The sequence below is a fragment of the Pithys albifrons genome, chromosome 2 (genome assembly GCF_047495875.1).
Source record: "Pithys albifrons albifrons isolate INPA30051 chromosome 2, PitAlb_v1, whole genome shotgun sequence".
NCBI lineage: Eukaryota > Metazoa > Chordata > Aves > Passeriformes > Thamnophilidae > Pithys > Pithys albifrons.
Window position 1 is genome coordinate 56,936,430 of NC_092459.1, and position 21,881 is coordinate 56,958,310.

Genomic DNA, 21,881 nt, shown 5'->3' on the forward strand with positions numbered 1-21,881 from the left:
CCTTTAGAAAAAGATTTCTCTTGTAATCTGAAAAATTCAAATACAGGAGGATGCAGAGCTGTTCACGTGTCAATTAAAATGATATAGAATGTTTTTTAGGATAGTTTATGTCAAAAAAGACCTCTAACGTCAAGCCCAACTATTAACCTAGCCACCACCATCTTCACCGTGAAACCATGTCCCCAGGTACCAGATACAGGCAATTCTTGAATGCTTCCAGAAATGGCGATTCCACCACTTCCCAGAGCAGCCTGTTCCAATGCCTTATGACACTTTCAGTAAATAAATTCATTCTAACAACCAATCTAACCCTCTGTTGGTGCAACTTGAGCCTGTTTCTTCTTGTCCTGTTGCTTGGTTCTCAGGGGAAAAAAACTGCCCCCACCTGGCTAGAAGGTCCTTTCAGTTGTAGAGAGCAGTAAGGTCTCCCCTGAGCCTCCTTTTCTCCAGACTGAACAACCCCAGCTCCCTCAGCTGCTCCTCACAGGAATTGCTCTCCAGGCCCTTCACCAGCTCCATTGCCTCAGCACCTCAGAGTCTTTCTTGTCATGAGGGGTCCAGAACTGGATGCGGGATTCAAGTCGCAGTCTCGCCAATTCCAAGTATAGGGGGACAATCAGTTCCCTGGTCCTGCTGTCCACATTCTTTGTGACAAAAACCAGGATGCCCTTGGCCTTCTTGACCACCTGAACACACTGCTGGTTCATGTTCAGCTGGCTGTCTACCAGCAACCCCAGATCCTCTTCCACTGGGCTACTTTCCAGCTGCTGTTCCCCAAGCCTGTAGTATTGCATGGGGTTATTGTGACCCATTCTTATTTTCAGTTTGAATATTTCTCCCTGTGCCTTCAAGCCTCTTTCTCTGGTTGTCATTTGCCTTGTCATGATGCAGTAGCCTGCTGGCTGCCTGTCAGTGGGGAGAGAGTGAAAGAGTGTCTGCATTGCCCCATCAGGCCCAGGTGTGTGGATGGACTGGGGGATGATTCCCTGCCTGTACAAGCTTGCCACCAGCTGTGGTGAGGTCTAAGTCAGTCCCACCCCAAGCCATCAGCCTTGCAAAAATCTTGTCCACTAATTTTTTCCCCATCGCTTCTTTATCCTGTTAATCATTATGCTGATAGCCTCTGTGATCAGTCCAAAAAAGCAAATAGCTTCTGTAGAGCAGCTTTCTGAACATAACAGAAGAGTACTGTATTTTAAAAAGGAGGCTTGCTGAGCATTTTCTATAATTTTTAATGGTCAAAAACAACTGAAAAGAATGGAGGCGGTAACAAATTGCTAGTAAAAATTGATAGTTAATATATGGTCAATGACACCTGCATTTGGAGATTATAAGCAAACAGCATGCATATCAGCAGCCCATTTAGTTCTGTTATCTGATGTGCTACTTTTGTTGAATTTGTGTTAGTTCAAGGGCCACTCTACCTCTGAGGGATAAGAGCAGACAGGTAGAGTCAAAAGACACAAAACTAGTCAGAATGAGTCTTATTAAAGGCACAGACACAAGACATTTGAATCACCAACACTCTCTCCCTCTCCTTACTCTTCTACCCTTTTTATGTGATGAGCTGGGGACACAATACTTGTGCTGAAAGAACCTTTCTTGAATATGAGCTCATAGAGTCTACAGAGCCACAGGACTCTGTAAATGCACATAAAAAATGCCCATCTAGAAGAGCTGTCAAAACTCACATGAAGCCTTGCAGTATTTGAGATAGGGCGACTCTCCTTCCCTTTTTCTGCACACAAGCTGAGACATAGCCTTAAATGTAGGCTCAGGGTTGCCTTCCTCTCCGGGAATGCCAGATAGCAAAAGTGCTGGTGAGTCAGCCCTGCCTGCAGGTGTTTCTCACAGGGTGCTGGAAACCACCATCCCTTTAGGGCCAGTCCTTCAGCACCATCAATATATTTACTTGGCCGCTGAGATCAACATGTGCAACTTAAAGCCCTGGGAGAACCTGATTTTTCCAGAAAACCCAACAACACAGTTTCCTTTTTATTTTAGCATGCAGCATTGAAAGGCTTTGTACCTCTGGCACCTGGAGGATGCGGTCACATGCTTGGTACTTACTGTTTAGCTAGTTCCATGGATATTTGCTCCAAAGAGCATCCTTTTGTCTCTGGTATAAACACAATAACAAAAGCCAGGGATGCTAGGCTCATTATTGTGTAAATGAAGCACACCCAGGCCAAGCCAATGAGCTCTACAAAGGAAGAAAACATGTCTTTTTAAATTTTCAAATATTGCAATTTTTGTTTCTGTTGCTGTATTGTACAGTATACAGCCCCTAATGCACAGGAGAAATTAGAAGGAAGCTAGGCTGTTATTCTTAGCTCACATAATTTGAAAAAGAAGAGTGGCTTTGGTTTTTCTAATACTCCTTATGAAAGAAAATTGATGAGCCCATATTGACCCACTTAGCATGACTCTATTGATTTATTTTGCTTGTGGTCACTCTGGATGAAAACAGTAAGTAGCCATTGTTACTGGCTTGTACAAAGGCAGTGGGGATCACAAGTGCCTTGAATTTTTTCCTGTGTTTGGTTCTGGTGCACTTTCTTTCATGAATCAAATCCAAGCATTTTTTAAACTGTTACAGTTGTCTCCAGCTAATCCTCCCCACCTGTCAGTTCCCAGCACTTCCACTGCGAGTCATGGGTCCTGTGCCAGAAAGTGATCCAACAGTGAACTCCTAAGGAGGCCATCCAAGAACTAGCGGTTTTCTGAGCCTACAGTCCAGGGGCAGATAGGTCCTCAGGCTGAGGGATGCATTCTGCAGCCCCTACAAGGTAAAGCATATGCAAACCCAACAGGCTGCTGCAGCCCCATTTTGCCTGCTAAAACAGAGCTGGACCACTGAAATATTTGTCAGTTGTGTCATTAGTTAAAATTGCAGCTGAAGCTTCTTATGCAGCTGGTATCTTCTGCATCACATACCTAAGTGCAGGTGCTGCTGGCCACTGTGACTTCCATGTGTATTCATTTGATGATGCTGCCTTTCCTCTGTAGACTAGGAATGCATATTTTCTTATATTTAGAATTTCATAAATCCAGATTAGACCCAGTTAAGCCAATAGAGTTACTGCAGCTTTACCAGGATAACAACAAGGTGTGCACTAACAAGTGGGGACCTTCAGGTGAAACAGATGAGCACCTGAGGTCTGTGCTATCTGGTTTTGGGGACATTTCCTTAGGAATAACTTTAATCTGGTCCAAGGATTGAGCAAGTGTTGGCAGCTGCAGTGCATTCACTGTGAATTTTGTTGTTTGGTTTTGTCCAAAAGCTTGTGCAATTCAGGAGTTCAGGAGTGCAGTTCTGTGATGCAAACAGAAGTGCAGTGAGTGGGCGCAACTGGGTTGATCTAACTAAAGTGCTGGTATGGACACACTGAATTGTGCCTGGCATATTTTTCCTAGTTTTAATCAAGAAAGTACTCAGGATATTTTTTGTGTGGTTTTTTTTTTAATTATTATTTCTCTCTCTTTTTTTTTTAGAAAAGAAAATGCAAATGTGAAACCCAGTTTATTCACAGATCATAATAATTTTCAAATCCATCTCAAAAAACATCTAACACCTTGACTTTTTATGAGTTCATTGTCTGTCTCTAGTATAGAGTAATGTAGAGTTAAAGGAAACCTGGAATTTCTGCTCCTTTATATATTTTGATTTTCATCACATATTTTCTTCAGAATGAAAACTAAAATTTTCAAAACTTTGTAAAATATAAAATTAGAAAAAATACTTGCTAATCAATAGATTTCCGCATCAGCATTTAACCTTTTTCTTTGATCATCAACACACTAGAAATTACTATATATTGTAGTCTACTTTTTCACATAAAGACCCTTTTTTCCAAAAGAAAATTTTCTTGAAGCCTGAAAAGGAATTAATTAAACGGGAGTGTGTTTTTAAATGTCTGTTGAGAATAGCTGTGGTCTGATCTAGAGCAGAATTTCCATTGACTTTGGAAGATGCAGGACTAAATCCTAAATATTATGCCTACTAAGGCAATGGTATTTTGAAGACCTGGGTTTTACAGCCCTTGGAGTTCATGTACAAGGTGATCTAATAGCTAGCACTGTGAGGCTGAAATTACTAGCACAAATGTAGAAAGATATGGTGGAAATGGTGAGGTTACACCAACACCTAAATGGAGATCTTGGCTCCTGGGGCATCGCAGCTGCAATTTTAGCAATGTTGTTTGTATAGGAAATATTTATTTTTCTCACTAAGAGAAGATAAACTTGGAAGGACAGAGAAATCTTACCAGTTACAGTCAAAAATGTCAAGGAGATGAGGAGATTTATACCCCAGTTCATGCTAGACGTCAAAGCCATGGCCCGTCCTCTGATCCCACCAGGGAAAATTTCACTCAGGACCAGCCAGGACACTGAAATAGAAGGAAAAAAATGTAGTCTTTGAAAGGATGGCATTCCTTGCTGTATATCTAGGTCGTCCATGAATTCAGGTGGGCCTTCCTGAAAGAATAAGATGATTTTCAGGGGGTTATGTGTGGGAGGGCCCATGCTCTGCAGGCAGCATGTGCAGCAGTCACCATCACCCCAGGTCACCATCCCTTCAGCCACTGACGGGTGGCACTGGACTGGGAAAATGAGCTCTGACTGCACATCTCTGTATGAAAGAGAGTTCTGACTAAATAACTCTTGAGTGACATAATGCTAATGGAAGTGGGGCAGCAAACCAAAGTAATCTTCAGCCTCAAAGCAGCCCTGTGTGTTTATGCCACCTTATAAATCAACCTGCCACACTGAAGTACGCTTACGATTCCAACTCTCTGCTCCATATAAATGTGATTGCTAAGGTATAAATGAAGAGAGAGGGACTGATTTTTGACTCCTTCTTATCACACCACAACACAGGTGATCTAAATGCTGGTGTTGCTAGTTCACAAAAGCAAATTCAGATGTGAAGAGCTGGCTCTGTAACCACCTTCTTGACAGCAAGAGTAAAAAAAAGGCAAAAGACACCATGTGTTTGTACCATTTCAGATTATTAGAAAGCAAACAAAAAAAACCACAAACAAACCCAAATCCCAACCAAAAACCCTCTCCTTTTGTTCATGAGCAAGATGTATTAGCAAGAGGTTGCTGAGTGGAGAAGTTGTGGGTTAGCAGACAACCAGTACAAGGGCAGAGATGCATGACACATGGATTAACTGTGTCTTCAGACCCTTGGACATGGCCATTATAAATTTCTCATCTGTGCTGTTGTTTCTGCAAAATGACAAATGGGAGTTTACCAGGACACTTGCACTGAGCAGTCTTAAAGATACATTTTTAAAATAGGCTCCTGTACATGCAAGTGTGTTTCATGCTGCCCTATCCCTTTGGATGCTTGTAGAATTTCTATGTGACAATATTGGTAAAGGTAGAAAAGAAAAAGGCTCTCCATAAGGAGACTAGCTAGAAGGGGGAAAAAAATCTTAAACTTTGAATCAAGAGTAGAGAAAACTCTAGATTGCTTTGCACCAGGGATTTGAATTAAAAAATGTTTTGTGGACCTGGCCCAGATTTTTGTATTTTTTAAGGAAAAATATAAAAAGCTTTGCTCCCACAGTGGGAGTGACCCAGAAGATTTTGTTCTGTAGAATCAAGACCACTCTGCTTAAAGACTGGCATAGTCGAGTGGCACATAGCCATAACACAGCCAGCAAGTCTAACAGCAGCCATAAAGAGGACTTTTTTCTTTTTTTTTTTTCTGACTTGGATCACATAGAATTTTAACACACTTGCTGCTGACCATTGCTCTAAAGAATGCCCTGAGCATGTGTCATAGGTTTTGGGGTATGTTCTGCGGTATGTCTACATATGAAGAAGGAGCAAAGAAGAAGGGAACTGACTTCTCAAGCAGGTGTTTTTCCCTGCCAAGCCAGCTAGCCCTGAACCTGAGCAAATTCATGAGGACAGCACAATTGTATTTGTCCTCTCTGCAGCATCAGGGCTTTTGAAACCAGTATTGGTAGTCACAGCTGATACATGTCATGATGGGGAGTTCTATGCAAAAAGCAAAGCAGCAAGCAAGAGACAAAGGAGCCATTCTGAGCACTGTGTGCACAGCTCCTGAAGTTTGTCTCCACAGGATGGCCTGGCAGTAAGCAGCTAGCTTGTCTGGAAAAATTATTATACACTGAGAACTGGCAATGAGGATATTTATAGTCACATTAGGATTAAAATAAAGGTTGAATTCTTTTAAGTCCACTTTATGCTGGGCATAAATCAACCTCCAGGAATAAAACAGCATTTGGGCACTGGGGGATGGCTCATGCCACAGCTGAAATGTGTGGCACTGCAGCAGCTCCAATACCATGCAGCTTTCCAAGGACAGACTAGCCCTTTCAGGCTAACTGTAATTTGTCTGGAGGTTTGAATCATGTTGTTTTCCTGTTAAGAAACCAAAATACTGGAGGATCTGCATTAGCCACAGTAGTGGTTAACTGCTTCTATTGCAACCAGTCATTTAGTTCAGACAGATCCCACCATGACTGTTCTTCACATCTGCTAAGGGTAGCTACATCTGCTGGCATGGTTCTGAACTCTGCTTAGCTGGCAAGGAGTGGCTTATTCCCCACAGAAAAAGAGCAGTTGTAGAAACCTGACACTGCAGTCTGTTTATTCCTTTCCCCAAGCTGAGGCAGCAATAACGATCGATTCTTTGCTTTTAGCACCTCTTTCGGATTGTGTTTACTATTTGTACCTTTGCCAAAAAGCAGCAGCTGGTGTAGGTATGGCAGGGATGTGACTTTCTGTGGGGCAGCCAGCAACAAGGTTCAGGCTCCCATTCATGACTGCTGCTATCTTGAGTGCACACAACACTGCAGAAATCTAACCTGCACACTTCCAAAGTCACTGCCAAGTCAACTGTGTGCTTTGCCTTCATCAGTCTAAGCAGTGGCATTCTACAGTGGAAATCAGCCTATCCTTGAAAAGAAGATCCAAATACCACCCCCCACCCTCCATCTGTAATCTAACAGTATTTCGAAAGGATGCTGTGATAGTAACAACATTGCACACACAATAGATTTCAGTGTCTGCTCTGGACACCCTTTGTGGGTGTTACTGGAATGGATGGGAAGAGAGTTGGTGCTCTCCAGGTTAGATGTAGGAAGAGATGTGGCTAAGGGCTAGACAGCATGAATCTCTGCTAGATCCAACAACTGCGAGATTTGTTGCTGCAGGCAGTAACTTACCTGTGCTGACCTGCAGTGTGCTTTATGTAGACAGCAGTTGCGCAAAATTGTGCAGTTTAATTGTCCTTTGTTATGGTGCAATCAGAGAAAAGAACACCTAGAACAAATGCAGACAAAATACTGCATTGGATCAGAAGGCTTAACTGTTTCATTAAATATCACAGAAACTAGATGCCCTGACATTCCTTGCCCAAGTGGAAAGAGCAGAGGATTCAGGTATACAAACAGCCCCTTGACCAGGATGGTAACATTCACCTCTAAACAAAGTCACAGGAGCTGTAAAGGCAGGAAACAGAATAATAATGGAGTATTTCAGTTGATTCCATTAAGGGTGAATAAATTGCATAATGGAGCACAGTGCTGTGAGTACCAGACATCATGGTTTCTTTTAGCACTTTGCCTGATACTTAATGAGAGAAAAAAAGGTAAAGCATGCTTCAGTGCTGAGCATGCATAGTTCAAGATGCAGCTGTGACCAAGATGCTCAGTTATATTGGTTGTAACATTTAAAATTCTGTATTATTGTAGAAATGGAAAAGCCAAAAGCCTAACACATTTTGTTTCAAAAGGAGATCAGTATTATCATAAGCCTGCTTTCTATAAATATCAGGGTAAATGCTTCAGTGATGCTATGGAAAATGTTTAAATTACCTGGTTAAAGGCTTAAAATACACATACAATGAAGTAAACGAGAAATAGCTCAGCACAGATAAAGTACTGAATGAAGAAAACTGTTAGAAACGGGAATGTGTGTTTCCTAAAGGTGTACATATCGAAACAAAGAAAACACAGTATGATTGCTGAAAGATTACTTGCAATACAGGCAACTGAGTGTTTTGAGCGTGTGCTGACAGAGATGTTGAGAGACCAGGGATGGAGGAGGTGACATGCCAACACTGAAGAAAACACTGCATTAGGATGCAGGAAGGGGTCACCCTGGTACACTGTACCAAGCTGCTGGCTGGAGCTAGGATAATACCAAGTAATCTCAGGCGGAAAGGGGAATATGTACAGTGTCTTTAAGAAGAGTCCTGAGAAAAGCCATGTCTCTTTGAAAGAGTTAAGGCATGAAGTTAGAAACAAACAAGCCACTGTGCTTTTCAGTCTTAAAGAGCTTTGGTGAAGTGTTGTGGGATAGAAGAGAAGCTATTCCAATGGCTCAATAACTGTTTATTACAGGAAATAAAGGACATGCCCATTTTTTAGAGTGGAAGACAATGACTATATTTCCAGATCTCTCAGGAAAGTGAGGTGAATGTATGTGCAAAACTTACCGATGGTACAAAATTATTTAGGGTAATAAAAATCATGGATCATAAAGAATTGCAAAATCTCAAATAGAAATCAGAAATATAGAAATCTCAAAATATTGAGTACTATGAAAAACAACCCATAAAATTCCTTATCAACACATGCAAAGTAACACACTGGGAGAAAATCAGACAGCAGTACACATACCAGTCTGCTCAGGACAGAAGTGCTGAAAACCTCCATGGCCAATTCAGGGACAGCATCAGCTCTACAAGATAGAGGTCATGGCTGCAAAGGTTTGTCAAGCATTAGGAAGGCAATGCTGAATGTGTCACTGAACATGCTGTGCCTCTGTATTTGTCATGCTACACACTGATTTGATCAACTCAGAACTAGATGAGCCATGGAGAAAGGTGAGGGCTCTGCAAAGAGCAGTTAAACTGAGAAGAACTCTTCAGCTTAGATAATGTACAGCAGAGGGAAATAGAGTTGCAGTGGAAATTAACTGGGGAGTGGTTTAGTCACAATTTTAAAGATGCAAACCAAGGGAATCCAAGTGAAATTTCTGGAGACAGCAGTCAGTTGAGGTGGGAGGATATGCTTTTTCAGACAATGCGTATTTCAGCTGTGGAACTCACTTTCACAAGATGCCTCAGATGTGAAAAATACTGGTGAGTTAAATCATTAAATGCTGAGTGTTAAAACATTATTTCTCTGTATGTGTGAAAAAAGATCCATCAAGAACTATTGTTCACTACAGTAAAAATAAACCCTATTTTCAAGGACTTTTCTTGAAGTTCTGTAAACTACTGATAAGGTGGAAGGACACGCTCTGCATGCTGCATGGGCCTTTTCTTCTCTATTGTCCCTGAGCACCTGCTACTGGCTCTTGTTGGAGGCAGGGTAGCAGGTTGATTGAGTGGTCTTTTTATTTGAGCCAACATGACCTACTTGATGAGTTTTATACCTGGGCCATAAGCAAATATCTTGAACCCTCATGTGATTTCTTCTTTGCTTCCTAACTTTACAGCTATGCAGTAAAAGAGAAAAAAATTAAGACACATCAGAGAGATAGAAAAATCTGAAAATATCTGAGAAATACCATGAGCTTCAGGGTGCTCAGCGTTCAAGTGAATGAATGAAAAATGTTCTTGTTTTGACCTTTTTCCTACCAGGAGGCAAAAGTAGATTGGTAGCTGCTCAGTAGCTCTCATTAATGAAATACTAGATTCCCTTGGTATTCACTTGCTGCTTAACATTTTTTTCTTTTCTATACCTGTATTGTGTGAGATTCTTTATTATGAGATTTAGAAAATGAGCATTGCAATACTTGAAAGAATTCAAGTTTCTGAGGTATAAACTCCAGAAAGAGATTAAGTGGATTTACAGTTTAGGAGGGAAGTAGACAGAAGACTTTGAAAGGGAGGACCAGGTTGTTAACAACCAAAGGTTCAAGGAAAGATAAGGAAGGGATTATCCCACCACCAAGTAATGCAAACAGACTATCTAAGAATATGTAACAAGTTATTGGTGTTGGGGAAGGATACAAGTAAGCCGTTGCAAAGGTACCATGGGAGGGAAAGAAGCCAAAGGACTTACCTAATGACTGGCTTTGCCAAGACCAGATTTTTTTTCCAAGCTTATGAAACCCTGCAGGTGTTTCATTTGCCTGGTTGTTGGCTCTGTTAGGTATTAACAGAAATAGCCAGGTGACCAAACACTTTCCACTAAAGCCAGCTTCAGACCTAGTTGGCCTTGATTTCAAAGGGCATATTGCAAAGGATGGCACAAGCCTTTGTAATGTGCAAGGTGATGAGGTGTCTTCCTGTGCGGGCTTGCAGTCCTGGGACAGAGCTGGGATTTTGGGGAGGACATACCTGCTGTTGTCATGCACCAGCACTGTCCCTACGTGGCTCCCAGCACCCACACAATACAATCCTGGCACAGGCTTTCAAAGTAGCTCCAGTGAAAGAAATCTAGCAGGCTGGCAAAAGTGAGAGATGCTTAGACTGGAAAGAAGAGAGGGTGGGAGGGAGTTTGTCCTTTTCTAAAGCCGATAAAGGAGATACAACACACAACCAGTGGACTGAAACTCTGCCCATGATTTTGTGCAAGGGGCCAAAAGAGATGACAGTGACCAGCATTAAAAATCTATGACTTTGCTTAATAAGAGCTGTCTTTCTCTCTGGCTCTGCCCATAATATGAGACTGAAGTGGCTGTTCATAATTAGTAACAGGCAAATATAGAGAAAATGAGCAGCTGTATTGCTTTGGAGAGCATGTAAGCTGCCAGCAGAGTGCCAGCCTGACAGGGTAGAGTCATACCCTGTGTGCACATATTGAAAGGAGTGGAATTGCTCTGTTGCTGAGAGATAGGGGAGTAGGAGAAGCCTTAGCTAATCTCATGGCTTTGGCTGCATCCTGATCTCTGCAAAGGCAATAAATATGTACATTAATTCTATGGCTTCCAAGGTGCTTCTCTCTAAGCAGCAAATCTACTCTTTGCAAGATACCTGATGGTCCAAAAGGAGCTGATGTGGAGTGGCAAATCTAAATGCTTTTTCTTTCCTTCTGGTACACTACAATTCTGTTTCTAATGGTTAACCCTTTAGGCTGACTCCTTGCAGTAATATTGTTAGGACAAGTGGGATTTATTCCTGTTTTCTCTGAGGCTGTATCAGAGTACATAAAAATTGTCACCCACTGTTTATACTATTTGCATCACTATCTAATAGACAGGCTGAGCACTCACATGTGCTTTTTTAAGGAAACTTGCAGTGGCCCACTGAAATCACCCATCACTCATACCTCCTCCAGTTTATGAGAGAGGAGCAGGAGGGTTTTGGGGAAGAAACTAATTCCAATGCATTACCTCCTTCCTCTTTTCTGTGTCACTTCAGAAGGAAATCAGTGAGATGTAATTCACCTCTGGTTTTTCCCAGCCATCCTTCCTCCCTTAACATTCTCACAACTGTAGGTTTGTGTTTTAGTGCTTTTTTTTACTATTTGAATTTTCATCTCCATGAACTTGAAAGAAATATGCCTTGTGTGGGCTTTCCTTTTTAATGCAAACTGTTCAAAATATTCTTAAATCTATACTGTCCATTTTTATCTTGAAAGAATAGTCAAAAACATGAAGAGCTTCCTTAAAGACAGTGATTCTCATCAGAAGGATTACTGGACAAGTAGTCATAGATATATAAGGACCTAGAAATGGTAGAATTCTCTTAGTTCATGTGATTTGTAGGCCATCTTGCCCCCCAAAAAAGTGCTCAGCAGCAAATCTATCAGTACAATTATCCTGGTTTCAGCTGGGAGAGAGTCCTTTTCCTCTCAGTAGCTGGTACAGTGCTGTGTTTTCAATTTAGTATGAGAATAATGTTGATAACACACTGATGTTTTAGTTGCTGCTAAGTAGTATTTATTCTAAATCAAGGATTTTTCAGTTTTCTGTGCTCAGTTTCTCATTCCCAATGAGTGGGTACACAAGAAGCTGGGAGGGACCATGACCAGGACAGTTGACAGAAAATGGCCAAAGGGATATTCCACACTATGGAGCATCATGCCCAGTGTATAAACTGGGGGTACTTGGCCAGGAGCCACTGATCACTGGTCAGGGACAGACTAGCCATTGACCAGTGGGTGGTAAGCAATTGTATTGTGTATCACTTTTTTCTCTTGGGTTTTATTCCTCTCTCTCTCTCCCCTTTTCATCACAATTATTAGTATTATTGTTATTATTATCACCATTATAATTATAATTATTTTTATATATTCTTTTGTTTCAATGATTAAGTTGTTCTTATCTCAACCCATGAGATTTTTCTTTCTTTTCCAATTCTCCTCCCTATTGGATAATGGGCAGGGGAAGGAGTGAGCAAGCAGCTGTGTGGTACTTAGTTGCCAGCTGGTGTTAAAAAAGAAGGTTGATAAAGCTTTATGGTAGGCAGATATGTAATAGTCTGTACCTCTTTTCAGGTACCCTAATAAAGGTTGTTTTGAACTGATGTATGAGATGTCAATTCTGTTTGCAACTGGATAATACAGCCACTGTCTTTCTCTCTCATTCCTTGTTATGTAGACACTCAAATTGTCCCATTGCGACAGAACAAATTGCAGAGGAGCAGAAAGAAAAAAGAAAGAGAGAGAGAGAGAAAGGAAAATTTTAAACAAGCTTTCAAGGGAGAATGTGCTTATTTATAATAAATCACATAATGCCATCCAAAAAAAAAGGCCTTTTAATTAAAACCTGAAATATGTATTCCTGTTTGTAGGTGTTTATTTGTTCAGAATATTGAATCCAGGATAATCCTTTGAGGCATTTGCAGAGGAATGACTGCAGAAGCCAGAGGCTCTAATTCATGAGGTAGTTGTACATGAATTAGTCCAGCTTATCACATATTTCATTTCTAAAAAGTATGCAGAGGAGAAATTACCCAGTTTGGTGGGGTCAATGAACCTGTTTTTCCAGTATCCAAGGACTAATATTGGTCCTTGATGAGTTGCACAGCAGAAAAAAACTGTTGTGACACAGCAACTGGGAGCAATTTAAGCCTTTGTTCTTGCAAAACAGAGATTTGCCCATGCGCTTTACAAAACTCCTGGTGGAAAGGATAAGGAACCTTTTACAATAGTGTCTTATTGAGTGAGAGGCCTGCAGTGATCCAGTCTTTTTGAGTTCCTCACTGGAAACTGTTGCTCACGCTTTGCTTTGGTTCCTGCTGGAGCAATGCAGGAGTAAGGTGTGAAGGCTCTGGGTTTAACCACCACAAAGTGTCTTTTAGTTCTCCTTCTTTCATAAGAGTTTGCAGCAGCACTTAGTGTTGATTTTCAAAGGCAAGAGAAGTTGTGTGCCCTCCTGTGTCCCCTCTCTCTTTGAGAAAATCTTCCTGGCTTTCCTCCCAGAGCTCAATGTGGCACAGTAACTCAGATGCCATGGGAGAAACAGTCTCCTGACTTCATGCACTGACTTACCATGCTCTCTGCACTTTGGCTGCCAGTCTCACTTTCCTCAGCAGTGCCAGTAGCTTATGTGATTGATTGCACATTTTTACCTTTATGACATAATTACTTTCTCATACTTTATAATACATGTTTTAGTTTAATGAATTTTACAAGTGAAATAAAACACTGAATTTGCTCTTAAAGTCCTACTGTTGGTTTTAGTTTTTGCACAACGCTGTCCCAAGATCAGTTTACCTCTAAAAGATTTCTCCCCAGCCCTCTCTCCAAAAGGAAACTGGATTTTATGAAGCTTGATATATGACCTGCAAACTTTTTCACAGATTTCAGTGTCACAGTGATTTTCTCTCCCAGAACATGGTTAAGGAAACAAATGCAAAATCTTTCATTGTCTTTTATATGATTATCAAACAACTAAATGCTTAAATTTGACCTACAAATAAGGGCAAATTTTTCTAACAGCAAGCAGTCTTGATGACCATACCAAAGCTTGTTCTAGAGCTAGACTCACTTGATGGTGCACCACTTTACAGAATATTATGTCCCTGTGGAACAAAAGAAGATTGTTAGGCCCAGATACTAGCTAGAACCACAGCAATATTACTTTTCTAGGGATCTTTTGTGCAGTGAGTCTAGAGGTAAAATTCTTCATTTTGACCAGTGACTACTAACTAATATGATTTGAATTTTAAAATTATGCCTAATTTTAAGCACAGGCACCATTCCTCTTAAGAAGTACTTTTGTGTCAATAGGTTTATTAACAGAACTTTTAGTAAAGAGATATTTACAAAATCCCAATCACAGGTAGTCACATACCTTCTCTAGGTAGTTCTTGGAGGGCCAAATTGTGTGCTCAGCAGTAGCAGATTGAACTACTACCATTGCAGAGACACGGGAACTGCTGGAGCATGGTGCTGTCTCTCCCTCTTTTCACAGTAGCAAGGGCTCCGTCTCTCAGAAGGCAAAGCCCTTGGACTGATCTACCAAGACTTTCCCTCATTAACATATTTAAAGTTATGAACAGGAACACACATGTTGGTAAAGATTATGTCCCTGATTTTGAGTGTGCACCTCAGTATATAATTTAAATTCAGTCTCTGGCTTGAAATATAATAATATGTATAAAATAAGATCCCACTGACATTTCCATGTCTATTGCAAAAGCAATTTTTCCTTCTTATGGCCTTTTTGACACCTTAAAAAGCCCTCAAACTTGTAGGTTTTATCAAGTTAGATAAGATAAACCTATTTGTCTGGCATTTTAGAGAACATTTCCTGCAATTTGAAATCCTATAATTAAGATACAACTATCCAAAAATATCTTGATTTGGCTTGCACTTCACTACTACCAATCAGCCTGTGAAAAGGGAAACCAATTCCTGGGATAGCTGACATGTAAACAAGGGGCTTTAGATAAACTTCGTCTGGGGCAAAGGATAGGGAGAAGTGGGAAATTCACAATCCTTGATTTATTTTTCATTTTGGCATGCCTCGTCTTACTACTGCAGCTTAGTAGTACAGACACAGTGTGTAATGAAGGCCAAGGGGGCAACATTTGAATAGTACAGAGCAATGAACTAGATAAATACTAGGAATGCCATGGATGCATGCATTAAAAGATTCAGTACAAAAAAACAGTGCTAGGAATCTTGTCATAAAACAAAGAATCCAAGATAATTTTTTGATTATTGAAAATAGGACTTTCTGTACTATTTCTCAGTGAAATGTGCACATTTCCAAGGTTTATTATCCTGATTAAATTCCAACAAAACATTTAAGCACTTGCTTGGTTTTGAACACTTGATTTAGTCACCACCACTATCCCATTTCCCAGAATAAATTACAAAAAAAACCCATAAAATTGATGCTACTCATTTCTGTGAAATTTAAGGCCAGGCCAAGTCTGCTCAGAAAAACGTAGAAGCTCAAAAATAAAACATTGCAAACAAATGTCATGTAAAGCAATGTTAAGCATTAATGTCTCTTAACATCAGATTCATGTGCACTATGAATTAATACAATAGCTACATGTTTTGTAAAAGCCGGAAATACTGCTCTAACATAAAAGATATTGGTGTGAATTCTAGATATCCAGATTTTTCACCAATGTTTTCCAAGCTGGTGCAAGGCCATACGGCTTACAGTATTTGAAAACACAGGAACAGCCAGCTAAATACATGGAGGGTCAGAATTTTCATGCTGACAGTTCTCATTCCCTCAAGATTCTCCAGTTTCAGGTCAAGCATTTGTTGGCCAAGTTTAAGCCCAAGAGTATTAAGGGGCAGAGAAAAAGCCATCCTATGCAATCCGGATTGTCAGAGTGGCAAGAGAAATGACCTTTGTGATCGAGTCCCTGAGCTGTTCAGTGTCATATGAAACATATGTTGAAACCAGCTGTTCAGGGTTTTGTTACAGATGTATTTAATGACTGAGGTGAAAGACACATAAAAGGTTCAGCATTTTTGTGTGCTAATGAATGATGCTTTAACTCAGGTAGTCAGTCTAACAATCACAGGACCAAAGTAAAGGGGACTAAATCTTTCTCCAGTGCTGTTCTCTGGGCTTTAGGGGAGTGTTCCAGCTCTGGGGTTTGACTTGCTTATTGCAATAAAATATATAGAAAAAGACCACCACAGACCACATAAGATTGCATAAGAAAGACGGTGATGGATTGAAAATGGACTTCCTTCTTCACTTCTATGGATTTCACTTTTCTTGTGAACTCTTCAGCTTTCTTCCATCCCCCTTGATCTTTCTTGCCTTATGCTTCCTTCTCCCCTACTGCCCCAACATGGGGACAGCTGCATTTAAGTTACTCCAACAGCTCATAATAAGATGTAGAGGAAACAAGTGGGTTTTTACATGGGAATAGACTAGACTAGACTAGACTAGACTAGACTAGACTAGAATAGAATAGAATAGTTCAGTACAAAGGGACCTACAATGAACATCTAGTTCAACTGCATGACCACTTCAGGGCTTACCAAAAGTTAAAGCACTCTATGTATCGAATGCTATCAAGCAGTCTAATTTAGCCTCCTGATCACCCTAAGGTCCCTCAATGGCCAGTGAGAAAGGGAGCATTGTGCAAAAGGAGAGGTCACAGATTTCACAAATTACTGTGAATTGGAAGAGACCCACAAGGGTCATTGAGTCCAACTCCTAAGTGAATGGCTTATATGGGGATCACATGGGGATTGAACCTGCAACCTTAGTGTTTATAGCACCATGCTCTAACCAAATGAGTCAGAGAGCAAGGGTCTGAAAGCCCCCCTTAGGTGGAGAAACTACTTCCCTTTGTTGATTATCTGAGGATTCTGGCTCCTGCATCAGTTAGATTACCAAACATGTTGAAACATCTGTTCCATTTTAGGTACAAATTATGTCAGTTTTAAAGTATTCATTCAAGCTGATATAAATTTAACTCAGATATATGTCAAGTGTGCCTAGGTTTAAACTAGAAACAAACATCTATCATCTGAAACTACTCTTTCATCAGCAAAAATTTGCTCCTAAAATTTGCCCTCATGAGGGGCTTGTCTTTACTGACTTCCCTGCACGAGTTTTGTTCCTCATTAGGATGACAACCCATACAGAGTGCTTCCACAGCAGTGAGATGGTGCATCACAGTAGGGCTTGCTGGAGAGCATAGCCACTGCACCTTCTTCAGGGAACCCAGGCTGGGTCCAGCCACAATCCTGGGTCCTTCATGTGACACGAATTTAATCAGTGTGAAACTAGTAAATCAAGAAAGCAAGCTTAGTGTTCTGACACCCTTCCCTGCACTAGGATCATATGAGTGCTCAAAAATGGGGCCCAAGCATGCAGATGAAAGCTGAATGGAAATCAGAGACAAAAAAGTCTTTACCAACAGGTAACTCAGAAGGAAAACCATTTCACTACTGAGCCTTGGCTGTGAGAACAGGTTTCCTGATGAAGAAAGTGACTGTAGTGACCACAAGCCTCTGGTTTGTTCTCCTGTGTTTATATCCTTTCTTGTGCCTGCTCCAACAGCTTTGAATCTGTCTGCTAACTTCAGCCAGGGAGCTCTAAGGTGCATCTACATCTAGAGAGAGGAGGAAGATGTTACAAGTCCCCAAATGCAGGAGGAGCTTCAGTCCAAGATGGGTGTGAGTCAGTGGCTGAGAGTTCATTAGGGAGACACCCTGGGGAGAACCACTGTCCCCAAAACTGCACCTCATTTTGTGGGTCCTGTGCTCGCCCTTCTCTAGTACATGATCCACAGATGTGCTTTGCAAGTCTGGACATAACAGCCTTGGGCACTGGTGGGTAACTTCCACAGCCAGCTGGTCTCCTGTTTTCTGGGTAGTGTGCTCACTTAAGAAGTTAAAAGGAAAGACTGCTGTGAATGGAGTGATGAACGTGCAATTTTTTTCCAGTTTACCAATCAGAGACATTCACATGATGGCTGAGGCTAGCAGATGGTCACAGAGGGCATAAAATCCCAGCCTGAGAAATCTTCTCATGGCTATTTAATTCCACTCTTTAACAGGTTTTTATCAATACCCAAGTACTGCCAATCCTACAAGCACCAAATAATGGCAGCTATGTTTCAATGGGACTGCAATAACTATATGGAAAAGCAGAGTTTGCAGTAAGCTCTAAATCCCTCCTTTGAGACCCTGTTGTGCACTTATATGATGACCATAAGTATGTTAAAATTATATTTTAGGTTTTATATCTACATGGATGTGTAAATGTGATCTTTCTTTGTGCTAAACCCTGAAATTCAAAAGACATTTCTTAGCTGCAGACACTGACTTGCCTTGGGTGTTTTGTGGCCATAGCGATCTGTGTGCAAAGAAGGCTCTGATGCTTGGGGTATCCCTCTGAGATGTCACCTGAAAGAGGAGATTATGATGGTCTTCAAGAAAAGAGCTCTGAGAGTTTAGCCCTTGGCTTTGAAGAGCCACACAAAGCTGACAGATGAGCTAGGACATTAAGTCATAGAACATCTTCAGTCACAGGTTGGCAGAGACATAAATACCTTTGGACTTTATGCATCTAAGTGCTTTTGAGGATGAGTCATGTCATGAAATTGCTCCTCAGTCCCACTTGTAGGTGTTTTTGTTGACTTGCATCTGCATGCTCAGCATGAGATGCAGTGAAGCCAGCAGAGCTGATGTGATTTGCTCCAGCAGATTATCTGAAATTCACTGGCCAACTGTCTAAATGCTTTTGCAGTTATACAGAAACACATTTAAAGGACTGACAGAGGAAGAAGAGCTCTTTTGTGAAAGGCACCACTACATGCCATATATCCAGTCCAAATGCATGCATTTGACATCCCTCTCTCATTAAAGGTGTTCTTCCCCATTCCACAGCAAAAAATCCCTATGACGTGCACGGATCCCCTTGAACTTAACTCCCACAATATGTGTACAAAGGTACTGCCTAGTTGTGTTTTGCTTACATGCTTTTCATTTACTAGAACAAATTCAGACTGGGAAAAGAGATGCTCTGTTTGATCCAGACTCAGTTTGCATGACTTGCTTCTCAGCCTAAGACTTATTGGAGATGCTCTGGTTTCTATTTGATGAAGAGGATTGCCCGTAGACCACACTGCATCCCTGTATAATTGTGTGTGTGCTATTGTCTCTCTTTCAGCTATTTATTGATGAGATCACCCCATGAGACCTCCTTACTCAGGGGATATACAGGAAAATATAGAGGAAAGTTGTCCCTATTTAGTCTTTGATCCTAAATAGTGCAAAACGATATGTTCAGGGCAGAAAAGCAAATCTTTGATACCACGTGATATGACATCTGAATTTTGTTCATCAGGTCTGTGAGGAAAGCAGCAGGGCTTTGGGCACCCACTGTTTCAGAGAAGCTAGAGCTGCCCCACAGTTGTTAACTGAGAGAACTCTCTTGCACATGCTCCATCCAAACACAGGAGTGCCACACTTACAACTTATTTTGAAAAATAAGTCTGATATTCGGGGAATTTGGCTTTCCTGGTTCCTACATCTCAACATGTTGTATCACACAACAGTGATGAGTGAAGGAGTTGACACCTGTTTATGAGAAAGGGCCTCTAGTTTTTGCCCCTCAAGTGGTTTGAATGGAACATGTGGCAAATGAGATGCTCTGACTTCAGTTCACTCTGTGTCATTTATTAAGTGGTCATGCATGGTCATGGCACAAGTGGTCATGTGTCCTTTGTGTTAAATTAATTTCCAGGATCACACTTAGCTTGTAGTTGGGATGATGAATTGGTTATCTACCTCCACACTGCATTCATCTCATTAGCCTGCACTCACTGATCCCCGTGAAAGGCATAAGAGTGTTGCTGTGAGGCTCAGATTTCTTTTGTCCCCTGCCATCCACATACAACAGGTTGCAATGCTTCTCTTCTCAATTATATGCTGATAACAATGAAGAGCCTCTCTTGCACTCCTCAGCCTTCACATGGCAGCCAGGGAGTGGTTTCTTTAGGGCTCTGCAGACATCTTTCCCTGGTGAGAACAGTTGATCCTCGTCTGACCTTTCCAATACACAGAGATAACTCAAGACAGACGTGGGTGTCAAGTAAGTCCCCCTAGCTCATGACTTGAAACACCTCTGCAAACACCCCAGGAGAGATGGCATGTGCTGTTCTGTGACATAATGCAACACTGATTTGTTGCATCTACAAAATATCCTCATAATTGTGTGAAATTGAGTGTGAACAAGCAGTTGAATCGCAGTTCATCAAACATAATTAGTCTGAAACAAAGCAGCTGAAATACTCCTTTTATCTTTTGTAAGGGCTGATGATATAAACACAGAGCACCCCAGAATAAAAAAATTGACTAAGCATATGCTTGCTACTCTGTGAATCCTTTTATAATGCAAAAATTACTTTTATCTCTGTCTATTTTTGAGTGTTCATCGCTGTGCTGCATAGATGCTTCAATAAAAGGCAATAAATATATTTAGCATATGTTCAGTTCATTAAAAAAAAATCGATCTACTTAATGTAATTTGGTGACAAAAGAGAAACGGAAAAATACAACATCTATAAATGTCTGCTATGCTATTCTCGACTGTAATTATCTCTCTGATCAGAATGAAAAAAAAGGGCAGAAAAATGGGGAAAAAAAAGGACAAAGTAATTAAAAAGATGATAAAGCTCAGGTTGTGTGATCCGCTTGAAGATTGTATAATTTCTTAATAGACTCCCCTTTATCCCCACAGAACATAATGCATCATGGATTCAAAATACAGTGGGTGAATTTGTCCCAGAAATGGCCTTGTGGAATGCAGGGAAAGCGCAAGACCTTCTCTGCTCTTTGTCCAAAAGATGCTGATTTGATCTACAAAGAGACACATCCCCAACACTGCCTTTGCCTTAGCCAGCCAGATGGGCAGACACTGCATGGAGTATGAGATTTTTGCATTGAAAATATAGTGGTACTTCTGTCCTCCGGTGCCCCTGGCACTGCCTGGCCACAGCAGCCAGCAAGTTGAGCCTTGATGCCTCCTTCCCATTGCTGAGTAGATAATGATGAACAGTCTGGTCCAGACCACAGACCAGATTTAGAGATGAATAACATAAACCTGTTAAAAATGCTTGCTTTATATAAGCAGAGGGGCTCATTTTTTTGTTCACACTAAGAAAGGTTAAGAAAGGATAAGAAAGCCAGTCTCTGAAAATACATTCAGGTATTTGGTTTCCAAGCAGACATGTTGTAGGCTGTGTATGCGACACAAATTATAACCTTGCATCCTAACCCAGATTATTTAACCACAATAGATCCTTTGCAGATTCAAACAATCTCTTGGTTTTCCAACCCTTGTATTTTCTATATGTTGTAAATTTTAACTGAATAGTGAACTTTCAAAGGCATGGAAATGCCTTGAAAGTACTTATCTGCAATTTGAAATACCTATATCTCTCCTAGACCTGGCCTTCACCATCTAGGCAAATGCATCTGTCAGATTAAATTGCCTCACTATGGCTTTATCATCCATGATTTCTACATGATGGAGCTGAGATGTTGCCTATTCTTTCCCATTCTCAGTTTGAAAGCATTTGAGCTCTCAAGTCAAGAAAGAGGTCAAAAAACAAGCACTAGCCTCAAAGACTTCTCAGATCAGCCTAACACATATCAGTTTTTGTAACCCTCAAGAAAGTAGACATCATTCTCATTAATTGTACACTGAGCCAACTCAAATGACTAGGAACCCATTTACACCCAGGTCAACAGGAATGCAGATTTCAACAGGAGGCCAAGACTGAATGTGTGACCCCACTCTAAGGGTCACTAAATGTGTGTTTAAAACACCCAAGTAAAAGTTCAAGTAACATTTTCTTTTCAGGGTTTCATCCCTGGTTTTAAAACTGTCATCAAAAGCAGAAGAGCCTCAAGATGATCTGCAAGGGAAGAAATAATGCTGAAATAACACAGTCAAGCTTGCTGCCCTGGCAATGAATGCTTATCTCACGCTGGTCT

The 21,881-nt window shown here is 40.9% G+C and overlaps 1 protein-coding gene across 2 annotated transcripts in view; it reads right to left on the reverse strand.

Annotated features, from left to right (window-relative positions):
• Positions 1 to 21,881, reverse strand: part of SLC2A12 (solute carrier family 2 member 12) — a 34,280-nt gene that overhangs the window by 2,215 nt on the left and 10,184 nt on the right. Inside the window, exons 3-4 of one of the 2 annotated variants that reach the window (XM_071549118.1) lie at positions 4,269 to 4,391; positions 2,071 to 2,203 (exon numbers count right to left, since the gene is read on the reverse strand). In XM_071549118.1, the coding sequence (XP_071405219.1) occupies positions 2,071 to 2,203; positions 4,269 to 4,391 (256 nt within the window). The remainder of the gene's footprint in view (positions 1 to 2,070; positions 2,204 to 4,268; positions 4,392 to 21,881) is intronic. The other variant, XM_071549119.1, reaches the window with a different exon arrangement.